We start from the raw sequence: 23,078 nt of genomic DNA on the forward strand, positions 1-23,078 counted from the left end.
AAAAAAATTTTGCACGTGTTTTTGATCGAAAATGACAATTATAACGCAATAGTTCTTAGAGGCCTCTTTAGCCTAATTATTTCTTCATTAATTTAAAACATGAATTATCAATTATGTTTACTGCACTCGAAAAGATATATCTATTAATTTAATTCCTTTAACATTCAAAGATTACAAATTTCATCTAAATTTTACAAACAGAAGCAACCAATTACATCTAACGAGATAGGAGAAAAAATAAGAGAAATAAAAGGAACTTGATCGAGTTACTCAAAGTGCAAGTCTTAATTAACGGAAGGTAAATCATGGTGTTCGATTTAGTTGTCTCGCATGCACCGACCTTTTACGGATGCACTCGATAACGAAATATCAAAGAACGAGCATTAATTTCTCAGAGCAGCGATCCGAATGACGTTATTAGTTTCGCAATTACCTGAAAGAGCTTCCTCATCTAACGAGGAGAGAAAAAAGAAAGACCGTTTAACGATTTCGCATCGATAAGTAGTCAAAGATAATTTCCATATTACAGATAAATATGTATATAATATTCAGTTATATCCAATATTTCTCATCGTACAGTTATCGTAGCAGTATCATCACGCGTGCTTTTCCACCTTGTACGCTATAAAGACATCGTAATTGCATCGCAATAAAAACTCGAGATGATCATAGACACATCTCTCCCGTTATTGTATTTTGCGATCGAACCAACGCGAATTTTCGCGATCGTCAAATCGCATGTCAGTGACAACGTAATCACGAATAAAACGAACGAATAAACGATAAGTCGGCGAGATAATACGACACTACGTTTCCAATCCCGTCGTTTTCTATCCCGATCCACTTCCCGCCCGCAGTTGCGGATTTCTACTTACAACGAGTGCACCGGGAAAAGTTTTCCGGTTTGAATTGCGGTTTTTATTCCGCACGGGCAATTCCGCGATAGCGCTCGTCTGACTTTGAACTGTCGTATTTTCCTTCGGTAATTACTCCAGAAAAATTCGTCCTAAAAAATGCTGACAAGACATTCCGTGACTTTTGTTCAATCGAAGAGCGTAATCCGCCACGTTCGATAATGCCCATCAAATTCCTTTATCGGAGTGCCGTTTCGTCGAAGAGTTTAATCGCGCGTGCGATTTTTTCGTACAAGTCAAACTGTCAATGTGTCGCAGAATTTCTACGTGCATTTTTGGATATAATCCTTCACTATCTTTTTTTTTTCCAAAATAAAAATGATAATAAAACCAGTTTTTATTGTGATAGAAAATTATTGTAGTAATCCAGGCTAAAGAATGCATTTTCTAACAAATATCCCAAGATACAAAAACATATACAAAAAAATAAATCCTCAGTCAATGTAATTAAACGAATGATTTAAGAAGATACATTTTTGTTTTGTATATCTCTTTACATTGTTTTCTCGCTAAGTTTTAAAGATTTTGCTCTAGTCAAGCGATCAGTACGAGCAGTTGCAATAAGCTGACCTACATTTACGCGCGCCATCAGCTGATTGTCAGTGAACGCCGTGTGTATTTCAGATCGCAGAAAAGTCATAACAATTTGAATGGACACTTGAAAGATGAGATCTTTTCTCCGATAGATTTGTACGGATTTTTCCAGATGAGTTATCTGCTAGATATTAAATTAAATAGAAAGTAATTTTTTTGCAAAATTGGTTGCTATATATACACGTAGCTACAAATGTATCTGATCTAAAATGTGACATCATACGCGCTTTAGAAACTTTGCCGCATTTAAAAGCCGAATTTTCTCGAAAAGAACATCATTCCACTTTTTGTAAGAGCGCGATTGTTTTATTCTGACAGCCGACTCGCAAAATCTCGTCGATTAATTAACAAAAATAATGGTTTTCGGGAAATAATTCGCGAGATACTATAGATTTTTTACTTAAAATAAAATAATATTCCGGAAAGATAAGGTACATTCTCTCAGATATTGTGGCGAATAATCTACGTGCTGGCGGACTTGAGTCAACAAGAATGATATCCCGTAGATTTAGCTGTTTGGTTACTGTACATATTAATTGCATAATAAATGCACGTATCCACTGTCAACGTATACGGATTATTTTTCCTCGACTATTTCGCCTCGACTCAAAGATCACTTGTCAAACGCGAATAATCAGTGTCACGACTGGAGAAACAGAGAGATGGATAGGAAGAAATTGGAGGTAACATGACTAAGATGAGCAGCGCAAACGTAAGGATCGCGGATCACGTTTTCTCCCGCATCGGCGAAAACGTTCGTAAAACTTCCAATTTCCGCGTAAGGTGCAAACCGTAAAACATCGGGGTGTTTCTATTTCGACACGACGAAACGACGGCGATTCGATCCGGTCTTCCCGCCGCCTCTCGGAACTTTCACCGACAGCGGATCGCGCGCTTTTAATACAATTTTTATGGCCGCCCGAAGAAGATATAGTGGATCGTGACAGGACGATCAAGAGATGGGGATGGAAGGAGAGGAAGGGGATGATCGAGAAAAGAGAACTTGGACCGTAGATCGAATATTCGTGGCACGTTTTGTAATTTATACAGGCTTTTATCTTCGAAACGGATTAAGGCGACGAATGTGGCGATAAAGGATCGATCGCGGGGCGCGAAAATTGTACCCAAAGGACACGAAAATTGCGCTCTTAGGACGAAATGGAGAGAAAGGGGGAAAAAGAACGGCGATATTCTTATTAAAATAAAGAAAATTATCTAAAAACATATAATAACACTAATTTGACTTTATGTTAAAAGAAATAACTGTAAATTCTACTTTGAAAATTTTCTTTTTCTCTTATATATATTCACAAATAATTAAATTATATTAGAATAAACGTTTCGTAGGGCTGTCAAAAACTTTCCTTTCTTGCCTTTATAATTTCTATTTTATATCTCATATAGTGAGTGCACAAATGCAGCAGCGCTTTCAACATAATCATAATACACCGACAGTTTTCGTCGAGGGACGTGGTTCACCTACGTTGCGACGCGGCGAATTATTTCGCTATCGCGCGAGTCATATGATCGTCAAGGATAGAAGAGAGAACGCTATCCCCGCGCGCAAAATTTATATTCATGAGTGGGAGAGCACGATCACTTTGATATATCTCGTCGAAGGCACCAGGTGGATCGTGTGCGACGGACAAAGAATGCGTATAATGGAGAATCGACGAGCTAGCTGCACCGAGATCCTCCCTCCGAACGAGAACGCAACGTTGTTTCTGAGTTACCCGAGATTTCCCGTCTCGTCTCTTGTATGTCGCGGAAACTCGAGGAATCGAGTTTCCCCTTTTTCCTCGAAGTGTCGCCTTCGAGTGCTTTCATCGCTCGCGTTTTTCCCTTCGTACATACGCCGGAATTTCTTAACCCCTGCGGTCCCAAGTCCCAACGCAACGATGCAACGTCTCTCGTCTTGCAAAACGAGAAGAAGACACAACCAAGGAAAAACGACTAGATAAAAATGACGTGCGATGGATTATCTGACTTTCAACAGTTTTCGGATTTTCAAAGATCGTATTCTCAATCTTGTCACTATATCAACAGCTCTCTTCGCGAGAAATTATAAACGACATTTTACGATTACACTAATAAAAAGTGATAGACACAAAATAGACACAAAAATGCTTTATACACCTTACAAATTGAAACAAAACTTTATTCATAAATAGTTTTATCTATAACATTAATGCACAAATAATAAAAGTATTAACACAATATAAATTATATGTTATACATAATGCGCTACAACTTGTTTTTGGTCTTTAGACTTTTGTTTCCACTTTGTATCGAAAATATATACAATTTCTTTATTAGATTATTCCACGACAAATGTTTGAACTAGTGAAACTATTAGCGCCGAATGACTATCAGTCACGGTCTTTTATGATCATCCGCAGAATCGATGCTAGCAAACGCCGCCCGTTTTTGTACGAAAATATAAACGCGCGGGTTTACGGGGGCGATAAAATTTGCCAGCGGCCGCTGGCCGAAGAAGACTATGGGCCACGATGATATCGAGTGCGATATCGAGATTTATCGGACAGCCGTTTTCAGCGCGAATTGAATCTCGAGCTCTACGAATCTTAAATCTTCGTATATCGCCTCTACGTTGTTTTTGTTCTTTTCTATATTTCTATGAAATTTTATTCCTGATTTCGAGACGCAAATCATATAAAAAATTAATTAAAAATTGATTTTTAATTGTTTTTATATACTTACATAAAAGTTCTTACATTTTTATTTATAAAAGACACTATTCTACTCAAAATGAATAAATGCAATCAAATTACGAAATTTTTGAACGTGGGTAGAATATATATTTATTCTCAGCGATAAATATATATTGATCGACGAGAAATCGAAAATAAGCCGAGTCAGACTGTTGATGCTAGACAAGATTGAATACCCGAGTTTTTTTGTTTTGATTTCATGCTGCACCTGTCTAAATAACGAGAATTTTTTCCGATTATTACGGTGGCCGAAGATTTTATTTCATTCGTGGTGAAGGAGCGGCTCTTTATTATGGATTACGGACAGCCTTCCGTCGACAAATCGCGGAATATTTCGTGAATGGTCTGATCGTAAATCGATTCGTGCAGCCGGACGAGATGAAGGAAAACGTTGAATGGTGGAGGATCGCACGCATTCTCGAGTAGGTATCGATCGTATCGACCAGCGGAGGTAGCTCCTTCTCTCTCTCTCTCTCTCTCTCTCTCTCTCTCTCTCTCTCTCTCTCTCTTCCTAACTCCCTCTTTTTCTCACTTCCCAGGATTCAATCAGAATCGCTGCCGGCGGTGCCGCGAAGACGGAGCTCAGGAGAATCGCACGAAACGATAAATCTCGATATCCTACTCGATATTACTTGGCCTCGACCAGCGACGGCTGACAAATTTTATCGCGTTCGCTAAATCGTTCTTGCTACTTCACACAATATACACAGTATTTCATAAGCTTTGTATTACATATATTTCAGAAATATATTCTTTGTTTTCGGGAGAAACCTTTCTAAACGAAGATTCCGTTAAATGCTATTTTGTTCGATTCCTAAATTTTTATTGTTAAGTATTGTAATAATGGTAGCGTTTAGAATTAAAATTCTCTTTTAAAAAATTAAATAAAAGATAAAATTCTATTATCTATTAAAAACATGTATTTTATTTTTAATTGTTTAAAAATTATCAATAATATAATTATTGTACAGTCAATTTACTTAAAAAATATTTTGTTTAAATTTATCTGTCTTCGTATTCTAGTTTGTATTAAAAAATAAAAAATACAGATGTTGCAAAAAATCTCATCACGATAAGTTTCCAAGATCTCAGCAAAAAAATTCGTCGCAATAAGTCCGCATATCGAAGCACCGGACTTCGTTTGAAATGTAGATTTAATCCGTTCCGTTTGATTGCTTTGAATCGAATTGTGCATCGACTTGGAATTATTTTTACATACATTACGTCGCTTGCGAAATAAACCGAGTAGATGCGATGATTATTTTTTTTAACGCAGATTCTTTATTTAAAAAACGTGCATCGCGTAGATTATTCGAATGCGTGGCTGAAGGATTATAAAGTTTGTAAAAATAATATACGTGGCACAAAATTTTTCACCAAAAGCATTCTCTATTATCCGGTGTAACAAGCAGCAGCTTGGCTAAACCAAAATGTAGTTAATTGGTAGGATATCACTAAACATGCGCAAACATAATAACGCCGCGGAAAATTAAAGCTCCGAGATTAAAGGAAAAAATGTTCTTCTTATTTAAAATACTGTATGAATAGGTACAAAATTTATCTAATTAAATTTAAAATAATCTTCTCACAGATGAGACATATCATTTCAAATGCAGTAAAATTATAGTAATAACATCATAATGTGAATTAGATTATATTTATATTCAAACGTAATAAAAAAAATCGGATGAAGGATGGCAGAAAATGCGAGAACATATTTGGAAGGAAGGTTACACGTGCACCTTGCGCGCAAAGTGAATGGTGACATCAAGGGAGGAACGCGATGGGGCGAGATACCGGGAGAAAGCACGATCATGTCAATGGAAAGCACAGGGGCGAAAAATATTAGGGTGCTCGAGGAGCGAGCAAGGATGCCGGTTGCGTCACGAGGACACCGGGAGATCGTTTACGAGCCCGTAAAGTTGGCCATTCCTCACCGCGTTCGTGTCTTGTGTGAAAACTTTCTCACCGTTTTCACGAAGAAATCGTTCGTGACCGAATTTGCCACTTTTACTAAAAAGTAAAACTGAATTGACAACCCCCGCTACGAAAAAATATGATAAAAATTTCTTGACAAGATTCTTGACATTGTCCAATAAGCAGACTAAACAAACCAACAGATAGCAAGTGCTCGCAAGGAAAGGTCACTCCTTGTAAATGGCGTTGTTCAATGAAAGTTGGCATTAGAATAGAGAAAGTTGGCATAAGAATTTTGTTTTCTTACCTATATTCCTGCTTATATCATCCTGTTAGTGATCTGGAAAGGTCATTGGCTTGTAAATGGCGTTGGTCAGTGAAAGTTGGCATAAGAATAGAGGCAGGTCCATCACGCACCAAGATGCAAAATATTTTGGCAGACCGTCGCAAGGGCAAACGTTATGATCTCACAAAGTCAGCCCAGACAGCATACCTAAACGGGAAGTGTAAAGTACTTAAAGACGACAATAAGCATCGTACATTAGCACTTATGAATGTTTATGCATTTATATGCACGACGATGCTTATTGTCGTCTTTAAGTACTTTATACTTCCCGTTTCGGTAAGCTGGGCTGACTTCGTGAGATCATAACGTTTGCCCTTGTGACGGTCTGCCAAAATATTTTGCATCTTGGTGCGTGATGGACCTGCCTCTATTCTTATGCCAACTTTCATTGAGCAACGCCATTTACAAGCCAATGACCTTTCCAGATCACTAACAGGATAATATAAGTAGGAATATAAGAAAACAAAATTATCTGCTCAAAAAATTAATAGTTTATATTTTAAAATAAAAATGCTTCTATTTTTAAATTCAATATTTTCAGTTTAACATTTATGGTGTGGAGAAGAAACCTCAATTTTTTACGATACCCAGTAATCTGATGGTTAAAAGCGTTTCTTTGTATTCTGGATTTAATGCTCAGCGGAAGTTACTATTTTACGATTTAATCGTAAAAAGCGAAATGGTATATATAGAACAAAACAGGATAAAAGAATTCGCTATTTAGCTTTAGCATATTAATGATTTACCACTTCACTATACGCTCGGAGAATTATTCTCTCACCAAAGGTTCTCTTTTGCTTCGCAGCGAGATTACGTTTATCTTGTTTTGGCAATAAATCAAGTGTGCGATAATGCGGCGACTAATGAGTCTTATCATAAATCATAGTACAGGTTGTTCTCGCGTTTTAACTCAAATACTAAACGCTATATATATAAAACAAGGAAAACACCGTTAGCCTCAATGTGGACGCATCGATCATTTTTCAGCTGTTAAGTAAGCGATTAAAAATTAAGAAGCTTTTAATGAATTGAGTTTCAACGGTGCGGATAGAGGAAGGCAACAGAAATACTGTCCCTTTAACATCAAATAAATTTGGTTTTAATCAAATTTTAATTTAAGACTTAATTACAACAACTTAACAACCCCTATCACACAATGAAGATCAGCTCTACATTTTGAAATTAGCTTCATATAATAAACCACTCGTTGCTTTGTAAACTAATTTACGAAGACTACTAGAGTTGCTATCCAAGTTTGATGTTAACGAAAACTTTAAGATAAGATGTACAATTATATTAAATTTCTTTACACACACATTTTACACTTTAACAAAAATTATATCAAGCAAAAACTGTGATATTAATCCGTGTGTGTCGCACATGGAAGATTTCACACGATTACATGTGTGCTCCACATAATTATCCCGATACCCCTATCTCGGCCAATTCGCTTTGTATATCTTCGAACGCGAGTTCGAGCTTCGCTATTCCATCAGACTGCAAACTTGTAACAGCGAGGCTCGAGGAAAAAGTAGTTCGCTACGGGCTATACGAATAACGAATATGAGAATCGATCTTGTGTTCCATGGAAAAATATACCGTCTGCAGCTCGAAGGAAGACTCTTTCGCGCGACAATGCGGTGCTGAAATCGAGTCGGTGTCATCGTAGTCGTCGCGTTCGCTCAAAGGTGTCGATACAGCGACTCTACCCCCGGCAAAGTTGGTAACCGAAAAGTGTGACAAAGCGACGAATCTCGTAAAACTCTCAGCGAGACTCGGGCGCCGGGCACGAGCATCAAGCTGGCGCGCACTCCGCCGGCGCCGGAGTACGCGTATTCAGATCCTGGGAAAATACCCGGGATATCCCGCAGGGAAGGAACGAGCTGACAACACGTTCTTCGGAATCGAGTTGCTGTCGATGCTGGTGCAACTTCAAAGGCGTTTGTCTCTCAGGACGCGTCGCCGTAACACGCGCACGCGGAAACGTCCGAGAGATCTTTATATTCCATTCTTTCCTCAAAAATATCATCGCCATCGTTCCGTCGAGAACGAGTCTGCATATTTCAGGGCTCCGAGACTTAGAAGCGAGAAATTTTCCTCTCCAAAAACTTTGCTGACAAAGAAAAACGCGTCTTACGGCAGGAAGAAATAAGGCAGATTGTGTTATTGCTATCTCCCCCTCTCTCTCTTCCATCTCCGGTCAGTTATCGAAGAATGCGGAGTGAAAAGTCGGCGACGGAAAAGTGGCTAGTTATGGCAAGCCTGGAAACCCCTAACTTCATTGAAAATTTTGCGGGATGCCTGTCGAGAGTATTGCGCGTTTCGCGACTGGTGTGTCGAGAATTTATACGTATATATGCGCCGGAAATCGATTCGAAACACGACGTCAAGAAAGTTTCCGCGGGTTTGATATGCGGTCCATGGAATTTGAAAGTATGACGAACGTGTATTTTCAAGAAATCAATTCTATAAGAAAATAAAGTACTTATAACTATATAATTTCTCTTTTTCTGCTTTTCGCAAATTGATTTGTTCAGAGAGGAGTGTGAAGAGATTATGTTCTGCCATAAAAGCTCATTTATTATTGTTTAATTAAAGAGTAACAGCATACCTTTTGATGTGAAAAGATTTATCGATCATATTTTGCGAAATTTATAATTAATTTCTTATTTTCTGCTATTTAAAAGATAAAGAATTTGTATATAAATTATGTTAAATGTTTCACAATAAATGTTTCATAATAAACATAAATTAAGATAGATATTCAAACGAGATAAATGTGACGAAATAAAGAAAAATAATTAAATAATGAAAAAGCAAGAATATACAATGGAGCAGAGAACGAGAAAAGAAGACGAAAACAACTCTTGAATAATCACGTATTGTACAAGTTGTTGGCTATTATAACTTAAAAGCACGTTTGTTTTAATATCCTTTACGAAACTGTTTATCGTTCCTTAAAACTTTCTCCATTGTGCTATAAAGGATTAGAGTCAACGCTAGGTTACATTTTATACTATGACGTACGTCAACGACTCAACATAGGATTAACTAAAGTTCTCTGACAACTAGAGAGTTCTCCGCTTAATCCTTCCTATTCTGAATTCTGTTTTACGAATTGTATTTTGTTATTAGCAAATTGAGCAATAATTTTTTAAATATGTAGAATATATAGAATTTTTTAAATATTGCTAAATATATGTCGCAGGGGCAAATTTCTAAATAATTGTTATAATATTTATTTTATATAGTTTTATATTACTGCTCGATGATGAATTATGATAAACCTTATTGCCCATCATCACTCAGAATATTATATTTTGCGTTTACGCTGTATTTTTGCAATATTTTAACTTATTTGGTAAGATATTTTCGAGATAAAAATTTTTTTCGGCTCTGTTGTACGTGTTCACTTTTTCTGACGTTATGATGGGGGAACAAGCTAAAAATGTTTGAGTATGGTAACGTCATTTGTTCTCAGACAGGAAGAAAGCGTAGGAAATGCATCCACAAAAGTGTGAAAGAATATTCCCCAACTCTTCTCGGACTGGCACGTCGTTCCTCGCATTCCCCAGGTCGTGTAACGCGTCGAGTACATCGCGCGCGCCACCAGTTACAGGATTATGTTCCTCTCTCCGGGCATTATTTCCTGGATCGTTCCTTTTCTATCGCAGAACGTTTTCTTGCTCGCGGTAAATAAAGAAAAAGGGGACCGCGTTGGGATATCTTGTTCTTTTAATACCCGGCAAATTCCAGCGAAAACGCTCGAAAGACTCGGGGGAGATAGAAATCCGAAGTGCGTTCGGAAGGTAGGCGTTGAAGGAGAGGAAGAGATAGTTAAGTCCTGCGGCGCGCCGAATGCGAGTATTCTGGCGAATACTTCGTCGCTCGTTTCTACCGAGCCTTCCCTTCGTACTTTCGTTTGCCGTGACTATCACAAACGACGGCATTTTTTTCTCCTTCTTTTTTTTCAAAAACCATCGACTGCGAATTCCTGCATGTAAAGAAATACAAGAACACGCTCTCTCGCGCGCGCTCGACGAATCATTTACGAGCAGCTTTAGCAACGTCCATTTATACAGAATGTGTAAATAAAACGCGGACAATTTTTTAAATCGTTGCGAGTGATATTGAGATTTATGGAAATTTCAAATTGATGCAGTAATGCTAATTACTTTGATTTTCAATAGATTTAAATTTATCCTGCATAAATTATCCATTTTCTACGTTTTTCAGATATTATACAATAATTTGCATAATCAAAATTAAATCTTAAGTTATGCTTCTTTATAAATATATTTAATTAGAATTCCTCGAGACGAACGTAGCCTTTCGAACGAAAAGTTTACGATCTAATATTGCTGTTTTTTGTTTGTTGAGAAAATAAAAGAAATGCACATCGTAGAATCGAGATAGACATGTAAAAAACGCGGTCATGCATTTCGTATTTCGCGATTCGTCGCACTTTTCACGAATTTTTCCGGCACCGCGCTGTCGTCAACGTCTTGCTTGACTTTTATGACGGCTTCATATCATCCCTCGCCGAACTTTACGATTCTCCGAAAGCTAGGGGTGTAATCGTCGTTGCGGGAAATTTTTCGGGCGCGACGAATTTCGAGCACCACGTAATCTCTCCTTATGGGCCGTTACGGCGGCGTAATCGACAGTGGTAAAGAGCAAGAAGTCGTCGGCTTCGCGAAAATCTTTCGGCATCACCCGGGGCGTTATCGTTACGTCGCCGATACGAACAACTTGAAGAACAATATCGTCGATTTTACGGTCGTAGAGATATCGCGCGTGCACTTACCTGGCCGATTTACTTCGTACAAGTTTGCTCTGAGACGCTACTTCTTCACGTTTCCGTAAAAATAGTCTCATTTATACCGTTATTTCATATATATTTTTATGAAGAAATATTTTTGGTCGTGATTTACCCTGCTATTTCGTCCAGCACAACGCTGTAAGAATAAATCAACGAATAAGGGATTTTATCGTAATGAAATTGCCGTGTTTTACAATGCTAGTGACAAACGTTTCCGCATTCCGCGCACCGCATCGGGTTTACCGCGGGATATTTTCGCGACTCGGTCGTTACTCGAGCCACGAGGATATTCCCCGAAAAGAATCTCTTTGCGAGTCGTTTAGTCCTCCAGTAAGGATAGATTACGCGCGCGCGAAGCCCCGGAAGAATTTTTATTGCCGACCTAAAACGATATTACATACTTAGTCGCCGTTGCACCTGCTACTCCGCCGAAGATCCGAGCGTTTGTCATGCGAAAAGATTCGTTGCCGGTTCTTAAGAGATCGCCGACCCCACATCTCCGGATCTCTCGTCCCCTTCGCTTTATTCGAACCATCCCGTCGTTTCAACTTCGAACGTTACGTTAGCTTACTTGGAAAAAATTTCTTTTATTTCGCGTCATTTCCATGAATATTCAGATCTTTGCGTCACAGTTAATTTATAACAATATATCGTCAATTATAATGATGTATCTCCTTTCGTTATATCTGTTCTTCTTTTTATTGATAAACTATTTAATTAATTAACAATCAACCTCTTGAATAAAAATTTTATCGGCTATCATATTCATCATGTATTTCCTTTTTAAACTTTTTAACATTAAAAAATAAATAGAACGAAAGGAGGCCCTGAAAGACCTTTTACAGTTTACGACACAAAATTTTAAATAAAAGTTAAATCAATGTTGTTCAAAAAATATATAGGAGATATAATTGTTCGCCACTAATGTCCGCATAATTCCATAATGGATTGTCAGTGGATGAGGTTACCGTCGCGGAATCGATGTAATTCTGTTAATAACAGCCGCGGTTTCCCACGTTATTGTCGCTTCATTATCGACCATAAGTGATTAGTAATTAATCTCGTCGTGTAATTAATCGAAGCAGCTGTGCAATTGTAACGCAATTATGCAATCCTGACAAGACGCAATATATACGTACTATTCTCGTCTTTAGTAAAATAAGATCGCAGGACTATGAAACCGTGAAGTAATTCCAAAATGCAGAGCGTTAATTTTATTTATAAGAAACATTGTCGCGGGCATAAAATGCGCAGATATTAATTGGATACGCTGTAAAAAGATATATGATATCAGTTATAATTAAAATAAAATTTGATCTCGCGTGATTACGTTATATCCACTCAAAATCCTTTGAGGATCAATTAATCATCGTCGCAAATTACCTAAGAGGCGTAAGCCTCTTTTCGCGCGAAAACATCACAAAAGGAGGAGTCGCTCGTTCGAGACACGTCCGAGGTAAGTCCCTTGAGCAAACACAGACGACAGGACACGCCGAATCGAGATATCTCGAGGATGAATCCCACTCGTGACCGGAATAACTGACCGCAACCTCCCTCGATACCGTCGTCGGAGCGACTTACAAAAGATAGGATCCCATCGAAACTGGAATTCCGAGTATTCTGTCGAATCTCGAATCCCGGGTAGAGATTGCCGCTAAGAGGAATATGACGTACAACCGCTCGGCACGTCGGCACAATTCAATTGTAATACATGCGTCTCTGCAATTTTTATTGTGACACGCGAGCGAGACGGGATATGTCGTGAAACATGCGAGAATTTCTCGTGATTCGTGATTTATTCTCGATGCCGGGACGGATTTAGTTCTGTAAAAACGTATACGCGTAGGATCGATTTTTGCGACTACAAAATTGCAAACGAGATTAAAGCTTTTTGCGATACTGTAATCCCGGTGTATATTTATATAATTCTCAGGCATGTCATAACGTTTATAATCTAGTCTCCGTTAAAATATTATAACTGAAACATTGTAAACCGCACAGATGCGACATAAAATACCAACTGTGTTGTTACTTTAGATTTACTCGGATTAAAAAAAAGCACATTGTACATACGGGACCTTTTGCCGTCGTCGCACAATAAATAATAGTATTATAGTTTAATAATAACGTATTCCGGAGATCAATGCATGAGGACTGGATATATCGAGATCAAAGCAGTTTTTAAGTTATAAGCAATAGAGTTAGTGGCGTCCCACAGAATTCAGGCGTTAATATGTTAATAGTTAATACCATAAAATATGGTATAATCTTCATGGACCCTTCAAAATAAAATAAAACACAATTTGTCACTCACAGACATCATGCATAAGGACGGAATTGTGACGAATTTCCTCCTGTTTCTTCCATAGGAATTATAAAACAAATATACGCCAAATTATACTGTAATTTACATTTCAAAATAAATTTGATTGTTTTGTTTTATTTCGTGTTTTAGTTAACGTCAAAATAATAATTAATTGTGAGAAAATGAGAAAGAGAGAAAGAGATATGCGTTATAACGTATAAATTTATATTTGAAAACTATAATTATACTTTTGTTTTAATAAATATATTTTGCATAAATTAATATGTACCTAATTATTTTTGACCTTTTCCAATTTTATAATTAAAATAATGTGTTATATAATTCTAATAAATTAAGAAAATGCAATTGTAAAAAATATATAGCTCGTTTTCTTAAGTTATTAAAATCATTTGATGTAATGAGCAGTAAAAACTAATATCTCTTAACTTTTAAATATTAGTAACATATGACAAATTAGTATACGTTAAACATAGTTAAGAATCAAAACGCAAGCGACATCTTTAACCAATTTTTAACTTAAAATTATTTTGATCTCGACATTTTTGTATGAGGATTTTCGATTGTAATTAACGTTTCGAACAGGGTACTGAAATATTGCATAGTAGTTATGGAATACTCTATCTATATATATAGATTAACGTCCACATTATTATTTGTTATAAGTTATTAATTATTTTGAACTAAATTAAAATATTTAAAATTTATTACCAGTATACAGTAAATTATTGGATTAATCAGTTAATACTAAATACAATTATTTAATATTAATTTCCTATATTTCTATATAAATAACAAACGATAAATGACAGTTGATTTGACTTAAATAAATATTACAAATATCGAATTTTATTCCCTCTGGCGACTCTTTCATTGGGAAACAATTTCTACCGGGATAGCCGCGTTGTTGGTTGACGATCGCCCGCCTAACTCGCGGTAGAGAAATATACGGTCCTTTGAACCAGCGCGTTAAAAAGAAAAGACGGAGCCGATAGAAAGATGGAATTCTGCGGGATATCGAACATTCGCTCGAAGATGGACGAGCTCTCCGAGGCGGAAAAATATGGCAGGTGGACCGTCCGCGAATCTCCTTGTCGGTTTTCTTTTGATGTCCGGACGCGGTTCTAGCGAGAGAAAAGAGAGATCTTAAGGGTCGGAAATCTGTTATGACTCACGACGTGCCACGCTATCGACCCCAATTTTTTTTTATATTGCATCACGATATTCACTCTAATGACTGCACACGTAATAAATACCTGGACGGTATATCAAAACTTGGATATTTAATACGAACAATGCAATTGATCCAATTCATTAAATTACAATATCTTATATATAAATTGAATATTGTTATAAAAATTAAAACAAAAATAATTTCTTAAATTTAATTCATGAAGAATTTCTCTTTCGATATTTAGAAAACTGTTTTCCACAGTCACAAGAAGTTGCAGATCATATTTTGATTTAAAAACAATTGTAGCACAAATATTCTTATGCATTTTTTTGAACTTATTGAGAATACTATATAATTGGTGCTCGATATTCGCTGATTTTATTCTATCAGCATTTCTTATAAAAACAAAATAAATTTTTGTCGAAAAAAGCTATCGATCTCTGCTACCCTCCACTTGATTGATCTGATCAAGATAGTGTTTGAAACTCATGTAAAAAGGATGATCCAAAGCACGGGTCAAGAGGCGGATAAAAAATACCGAAGAGGCAACAAAGAATATGGAAATGGAGATGCCCGTCGTGCGGTTGATGGACAGCTTCTCGAGTCTTGCTCACGGCGTCTGTTCGAAGAATATCGCGATATTTTCTCGTACGATAGAATTTCGCTCGTTTCTCTGGCGCTGCGGTTGAAAATAGACCGAGATTCAATTTAAAAAATAAATTTGCGCTAGAGAATTTTTGTGTCAGATCGGAATTTATCACCTTAATGTAGCCGTCTATTTGCCAAAAAACATTGTGTGAGATCTTTGAAAATTTTTCTTTAAAAAACAAGACTATCTTAATAATGCACAATTTCTTATCTTGGCAAAGAATTAACGTATCATTCGGTGACATGTTTGATTTTCATGCTTGATATTTCCATTGAAAATAAAATCAATTTTATTACAAAGATTATTTAAAAAATTATATTTAACGAATATTAAAATCCGTATCAAATGGCTGTTATTGAATTTTTAACTCATCTTGAGAACTGTGAAGAAATTCGACAATTAAATGCTCTTATTCTCTTAAATAACAATCCTCTTAATGTGAAAATGTAGTGATTAATTGTTTTCACAAACTGCAAAAGTACTTAAATAACAAAAAAATCTAACTTACCGGAAGTATTGCGCTATGATAAAAAAAAATTTTAGTTCACAATTATAACTTTTCTCGTATTAAATAGAAGTCGAGCGACGCTTTAGATTGTTTCCACAAGAAAGAGCAGCGACCTATTTACTATTTTTACTGCGTTAAACGAAACGCAATATACGAGTCATAATGCAGCCGCACAAGTTTTCGACCAATGCAATGAGAGTTTTCCATCGCCCGTTAGCTTTTCGCGGAGTTTTCACGAAGAGATCGCAAATATATTTAATGTCATGCGACGGAGGAAACGTAATATGGCAGGGTAAGTCTTCGTCGCATTCGTTTTCTGCTCTTTAAACGATCAACGTTTCTCGGAATGGGCGATCGCAAGATTTCCTTGGAAAACAGGATGCTTTGAAATCTCTGTGAGACTTCTTCCGACTAATGAGTGTCATGCTGTTTTCGCAGAGCGGAGAATAAAAGAAAATAAAAGATCGGTTCCCTATTTTCGCAAATATAAATTCCAAATTTTACTTTCTGTTTCTGATACCAATTAAATGTTATCCTCACTACGTAACAATAATAAAATTGCACAAAGTTCAATATCGTTTAACATGAATAAACATAGAAAAAAAACAGCTATATATTTTTAAAACATTACGTAGAATTATAAAATTGTTTGCGTAAAAAAATGTTATATAAAAAAAGAATGGTAAGAATAAATTGTTCATTAATTAAGAAATTCTATCAATATTGTATTTTAATTAAAAGGAAAATTTATATAACTGATGTGAAAATATCTTAAAGTTTATGGAAAAATCAACAATATATCGTACTTGCTATCGTACTTTCCGTAATAAGAGCTGTAACATGTCGTAGAAGAACCAAGTTCCGCACTTCTGTGGCACAAGTTTCACGCGGATCCGCCATCATCCTTCAGACCTGTCCGGCGGCGAAGTTTTCGGATTGGACGATCCATTATTGAGGCTCGTTTCGTCTCTGATTCATGATTTTTTTAGAATCGCACCTAACCGCGAGCCCGAGGCAAACTTCTGCCATCCTTCCTCCTTTTATGTCTTTCCTCGTCCGCTCGGCCGAGCCGCGTTTTCCGCTTCGAGAGAAACTTTCCGGATCGCATCGGTCTGCGGATACGGAAATGCGTCGACTCCGCTGAGCGTACGTTTTCATTATCATGTAATGACGAATCATAGCTGAGATAAATCCACAAGATTCGGGAAAGAAGTGCATGGATGGATAATATACATTTATCAAAAGTCTGTTAATACCGATTTTTTTTTATAATACGGAACTAGACGGAATAATACGGAACTAGATTCTTCTCGACAAAAATGCTCCATAAGATGTAACTACGCGAATATTGACGTCACTAATTACGCGGCTACATATTTAGCGAGTTAAGCTTCAACTGGCGCTATAAATGCCGTTTTAAAATGAAAGAGACTTTACTTTGACAGAAACTTAATTTACACATTAATTACCAGGACATTTAAAGGTAAAACTTATAAAGTTGCGGTCTCGCGAAATGTTCATTAGAAGTCTGCTCCAGATACATAAACAAAAATTTTTTTAACGTCTAGCGTTAACAGTAAAAGCACACAATGCTAAAATAGCTTAATTTGCGATAAATTAATAACTATATGCTCGCTAACTTGTTTACCAATTTAGCAAATACATTTCTTCTCGTCGTTCTTTGTACAAATTAATGGTGGAACAAAACGCATTTGTCAAGTTAGTAAGCGAGCAAACTAGTTAAGCGAGGAGCATTGTATTGCATGAAAAAGAAACTCCTTAGTCCCTTAGCGGCATCGCGGAACAAAGATGCGTTTATGTCGGGGAGTTAAGGAACACGCGAAAAATATACCGGACGAACGCTCGTTTGCCAGCGGCAGACAGAGGTACACGAGCGAATAGAAGAACGGGAGCGAGACTCGACCCGATGGGAAATGGCGGTCGGGCCGCGCCCGAGTCGCAGCGGCGGGGCTCTGAATTTTCTATGGAATTTGCTAACGATAAAATACGAGCTCGCCCGTTCCGTCATACTAAATTTCAGAATGTGTCCGCCTGGCTTCGTTCTTCCTATTCGAGGGCCACCCTTTCTCGCCGCCCCCTCCCTCCCGCATAGAGGACACGAGGCGACGTGGAACATCGTTCGCGGGATATATCCATCATCCTCGAGCTCCGCGGTATTTAATTTTCATGAAAGATTCCGGATCATAGACGCGTTCGAGAAGAAAAACAGTCGGGAAAGAGATGACTACCGTTTATCGAGGACGGCGCAAGAAGGGTAAACTCAGAAGAAAAGGCTTTGACGATGAAAGTGACTTTCAGGTATTATCCCCCGTTAACCCTCGGCGTGAGCGTTAGAAAATTCTCCGTCAGTGAGCGACGTGCTTCGATGTATTTTTTATATAGGTAATATAACTAACGGACTGACAGCAAAAAAATGTATATTATAATAGATAAGTATTTTCTTACTACAAGATTTTATTTAATGTTCATTAAAAAACCTAATTGATGCATTAATTATATTAAAAGTCAAAAACGTTACATATTTTAAATATTTGGTTGTATTTGTATCTGATATAAATTATTATCTTTGAAATATTAATTCTCATAAATTTATCGATATGCACTTTTAATATATCTTTCTAATTAAACATGTTAATTATAAATATATATAGATTTATTATAAAAGACTTGCATTACTATTTATTGTCATATTAGAGTTATATTCTATCTGTACGTGCGATATTCTAAAAATATCTCGAACGAAATTAGATGTAAAGAGGCTTGATTATATTTTCCTTTTTCGATAATGAGATGCACGTCACGGAAAAACGAGGAAGGAGATCAAGGATGACAAAGCCGGTTTTTGGGTGCCTTCGGCCGTGTCGGGTATTTTCGATCCTCTCGAGAGTATCGTGCCCACTCTTTCTTCCTGAAAGCTGATGAGTAATCATCGATAAAGGAGCTTAAACGAGGATATCCAGCGTGAAGTATCGATTTCAGGGAATCACGCAGTATCACTTGGCCTGACGAGACGCAATTCCAGCGATTCCGACGCAATGCGTCCCGTTCGGGATTACAGGATCTAGCTATATCTTTCGAAAAGCTCGCAGGTGAGAAGGATCGAAAGGACGCAGAAGTTCGCTCGAGAATGCAAACGATCACGAAGTTCGTGGAATTAATATCATTATCGATTCTATTCGTTTCTAATTCAACATGTAATACTTTCATGGAGTTTTTACAGAAATATTTTTACGTCATTTCCAATAAATCAATTCAACTTATTTGTTTCTGTGCTGTTCCTATGAGAAAGCGATTAATTTTTTAAACGTATGGCCTCGATTAAATTTCAACACAGATAACTAATTAATTAGTACACCTATGCAAGTTCGTGCGCGCACGCATGCACACACGCGATAAGTAGAAAGACAACTACTGAGCGATCAATTAAGTGGATAAAGGCCAACACGGCCGTACATTAAATAAGTGGGCAGGATAGGTGAGACAGAGACAAGAGATTGTAGGAAACTAATTTGGCCGTAAGCGGCGATTAGGCATCCCCGAGGCGCGCGTAGAAGGAGATGGGGAGGATCTAGCGCTCGTCAAAATCTAAAGTAAATCCTAATCGGATTAGCATGAGTCGACTCAACACCCGAGCAGCTTTTGTTCCCAAGTTTCAACGACGACGTCTTAGGTCTTGGGGCTCCTTGGGGCGTGCGTCTCCTTTACCAAATGAGCTAACGACTCGAAGTCTCGAGGCAGGAAAATTGCAACAGCGATGAGTAAGCGCAGTGGTATATAGAGGAGCATGCGATGCGCGATACATCGAGAAACATCGCTGATGCGAGCGGGATAGTTTATTTTCGGCTTATGAGAATAACTTTTTTAATAAGCAACTTGAAAGTGGTGGATATAGAAAACTTAATTAAAGGGGTCGAGGAAAGAGAAACGGCGCGGCGACACGTAAAGACGCGTGAACTGTAGTTTCGTAAGATAATTGTAATCAGTAGATGCAAGAAAGGGAACAAAACGAAGAGAAAATAAAAGGCGAGAAAAGAGAGAGAAAGGTAGAAACATAAGCGTTGGATATCGCGTCAATGAGTTTAGTCATGATAGGGTTGTTTCAACTCTCGCTCCGAGAACGGATATACCCTGCAGCTGAGGTGCAACGGATCCTATGCTCCTTCCTTCCATGTATATGCACACACAGATACATATATACGATACATATACTATCACAATGTCCGTCGCTCGCTTCTCTCTACATCGAGGAGTACCGTGTGGCTCTGAATTAACTCGAGCTCGGAAGCGCTCCGACGGACGCTGCGCTCGCGCGCGTCGAAGCGTAAAACGAAGCTCCACCGCTACCGCGATGTTTCGATGGCCTTTCGCCTGCGAGATGTATCCCTATTCGATTACATTCCTCCCGCCTGGGTCGCCCGAACGAGTTCGGGATACTCAGCCCGGGCACTAACAACGAGGGTAGATTGTTTAAGTTAGCGACGCGCGACGACCCGACTCATTCCGCGACGCTTGGCCGAGTTCTGATTAAAAGAAAACAGCGCCGATCGGCCAACTTTGAAATGGCACTCGATTTTGACGCAATCTTCGCATTTGGTGTGCGTGCGTTTATTTAGTGAAATAGTCCAATCCTTCAGCGTGATACTCGAACTAATCGATTAATTTTCTTCGACTGAAAATTGAAGTTTACGAGTTGTGCCTTTAATATCTATAATAGATAGATTGAAAAAATTTATGATGGATGAGATGAGATAAATTAGGAACAGAATGATATATCGAGATTTTTTGAAAAGTTCTTTTTAGTAACGCACGATGACTAATTGATGATTAATTCGATTTACGATGTTTCCTTCACTCTAATAAACTACGCAAATACATACTTATCGTCGGAGTTACAAAAAGAATTGTTTTAAATAATAGTGGAAAAGTTTCGAGAAGTAACGTTGTCTAACTTTATAAATAAAGAAAGTGTTGAATATTTAAAAGTCTGCCCCTTTAGAATACATTGATCTTGTCGGTTCTCGTCTGAACAGGATACGAAATCGGCAACCTGCGTTTTAAATCAACTTAACGGCCGATCGATGTTCAAATTGGGTTAGGTGCTTCGTGAAAGCTTCTCGCTACGGTGCACCATGGAGACCTTCTCCTTGGGAACCGAGATATTGCTCCGATTCTATTAAGAGACAAGAGCGACAAGCCCGTCTTGGACTTTCGGCGCTTTCCAGAAGCCGCCTCTCGAACTTCCACTTTGGCCGCACGGCAAAACCAGCATGGCAAATACGCACTACCAACGATCGGAGGTATTATGAAACTGGGACGAAGCTGTAAATCACTTATTAGGGATATAGCGAGCACGGGCTTCGAGGAACAAAATGTATTGTCATTATGGTAGATAAGAAGCTTGGCGGATCAAAAGGTGCGCTTATACATGAACTTTATAACTAGAATCACAGTTTTATCAAAGAAGCTCGTTTTAATTAGCAATTATAATAGTTTTGTTCAAAATGTGTGTGTTTGTTGGTTCGTTTACTAAAGTTAAATATTTCGTGTCAAGAACAGAGAGAGAACGAATATATTGTTATTCGGTTCAACGTATATATATTAATCCCTACTCGACTATTTGAACATTAATATTCCATTTATTCCCGAGGTTCTATTTAAACATTTTCAATACTTCCAGCGATTATGTACGAGCGCATGTGCGGTAATTACATTTGATTTCGCCTGTACACCGGATAATGTTATTCGTCATTATGGAAACGCGAAACGCTGTTACATAACTTTCTATAAAGTGGAAATTGAACTTTCGCCAGCGATTTGCAGCGAGTGTTAGGTGGTTTAGACGGCATTGGGGGATACCCTGTTTCCTGTGTGTCCTTTGTTTCGTTTTCTGTTTGTGTCAACATTTATTTGGTGTTCGGATGTGTTGTTTTTGGGTGTTAGGTGGTTCTTTATGGTTTTGTGCATCAATGCTTCTTCGCGGGTTAGAGCTTTGGATAGGTTGTATTTTTGTTTTTTTTTGATTTTGTATATGTTGAGCATTTTCTGTCGGTATGCTATTGTGGGGACTTATTATCTGGTATTGTTTTATTCTTTTCCTTTCTCTTTTTGTTCGTTTTTATTAGATTGTTTTGTATAGTGTGTTGCTAGACGTGTGTCTGTATTCTTTTGTGTGTGATTGTGGTTTATTTCTTTGTCATTTTTTTGTTTTATTATTTTTTTATTCACTAATTTTCATCTTTTCTATCTTTTTTTTGCATTTTGTGTTTTTTCTTCCGTTGTTTCTTCTGTTTTTGTTGGTTGTATTTTAGACTCTTTCATGGGCTTTTTTTGATTTCTTTCCAACCGTATATTCGGTGGTTTTGTTCTTTTATTTGTTTAAAAAATAACAAAATCTCATTAAACTAATTCGAGTTATTTGTAATGAGATCTCTCTGTTGCGATTCTTCATTTTGTCGAGATTGTGTTCTAATTGATTTTTTTCTCGTTTTAAGTATCTATCTTGCTTCCTTACAAAAGATTGGTTGTTTCGGCGTTTACTGATTCCAGTGAATTGTTAAGATTAGCTTGTCATTGTCAGTAGGTCCAAGGGGCAACGATAGAGGCCCCTTTCCGCGGGGGGCGGGGAGAAGCGAAAGATAGAGAGCAGGGAGGAGCAGTGCCGAAGGGCCGCAGGGGAGGCCAGGGGGGGGAACCAAAATCCGAGCCGTGGGCATAGGTCCTATTACAGGTGCAGTCACCATGTGAGGCAGATCGAAAACGGGGGATGCGGCGTTGTCACTGGACGGAGTGTTTGTGGTTGGATTGGTGGAAGTGTGATCTAGTGGTTTTAAAAAAAAGCTGTGAGGCGTGCTTGTCTGGGGCGGGGGTCTTAAGGGGTTGGAGTGTTAGTCTTAAGAGGATGAGCTTGATTAGGTTGCATTGGTAGGAATTTGGTTATTGTGGTTGGTGTGGGATGTGGGGTGAGATCTTGCGTCAGTTTTACGGTGTGGGGGGAGGAGGGGGGAGGAAGTGATTTGGAGCACTTTTGGTGGTTGGTTAGATGCCGTCGGATGCAGTGACGGGAAGTTTTAGGCTAGCG

The 23,078-nt window shown here is 37.8% G+C and overlaps 1 protein-coding gene across 1 annotated transcript in view; it reads right to left on the reverse strand.

Moving 5' to 3' along the window:
• Positions 1-23,078, reverse strand: part of LOC139822586 (nephrin) — a 196,698-nt gene that overhangs the window by 113,895 nt on the left and 59,725 nt on the right. The window contains exons 5-8 of the mRNA XM_071794433.1: positions 22,851-22,889; positions 22,595-22,605; positions 21,002-21,047; positions 5,230-5,250 (exon numbers count right to left, since the gene is read on the reverse strand). Coding sequence (XP_071650534.1) covers positions 5,230-5,250; positions 21,002-21,047; positions 22,595-22,605; positions 22,851-22,889 — 117 coding nt within the window. The remainder of the gene's footprint in view (positions 1-5,229; positions 5,251-21,001; positions 21,048-22,594; positions 22,606-22,850; positions 22,890-23,078) is intronic.

This window comes from Temnothorax longispinosus, chromosome 11 (genome assembly GCF_030848805.1).
Source record: "Temnothorax longispinosus isolate EJ_2023e chromosome 11, Tlon_JGU_v1, whole genome shotgun sequence".
NCBI classification, from domain to species: Eukaryota; Metazoa; Arthropoda; class Insecta; order Hymenoptera; family Formicidae; genus Temnothorax; species Temnothorax longispinosus.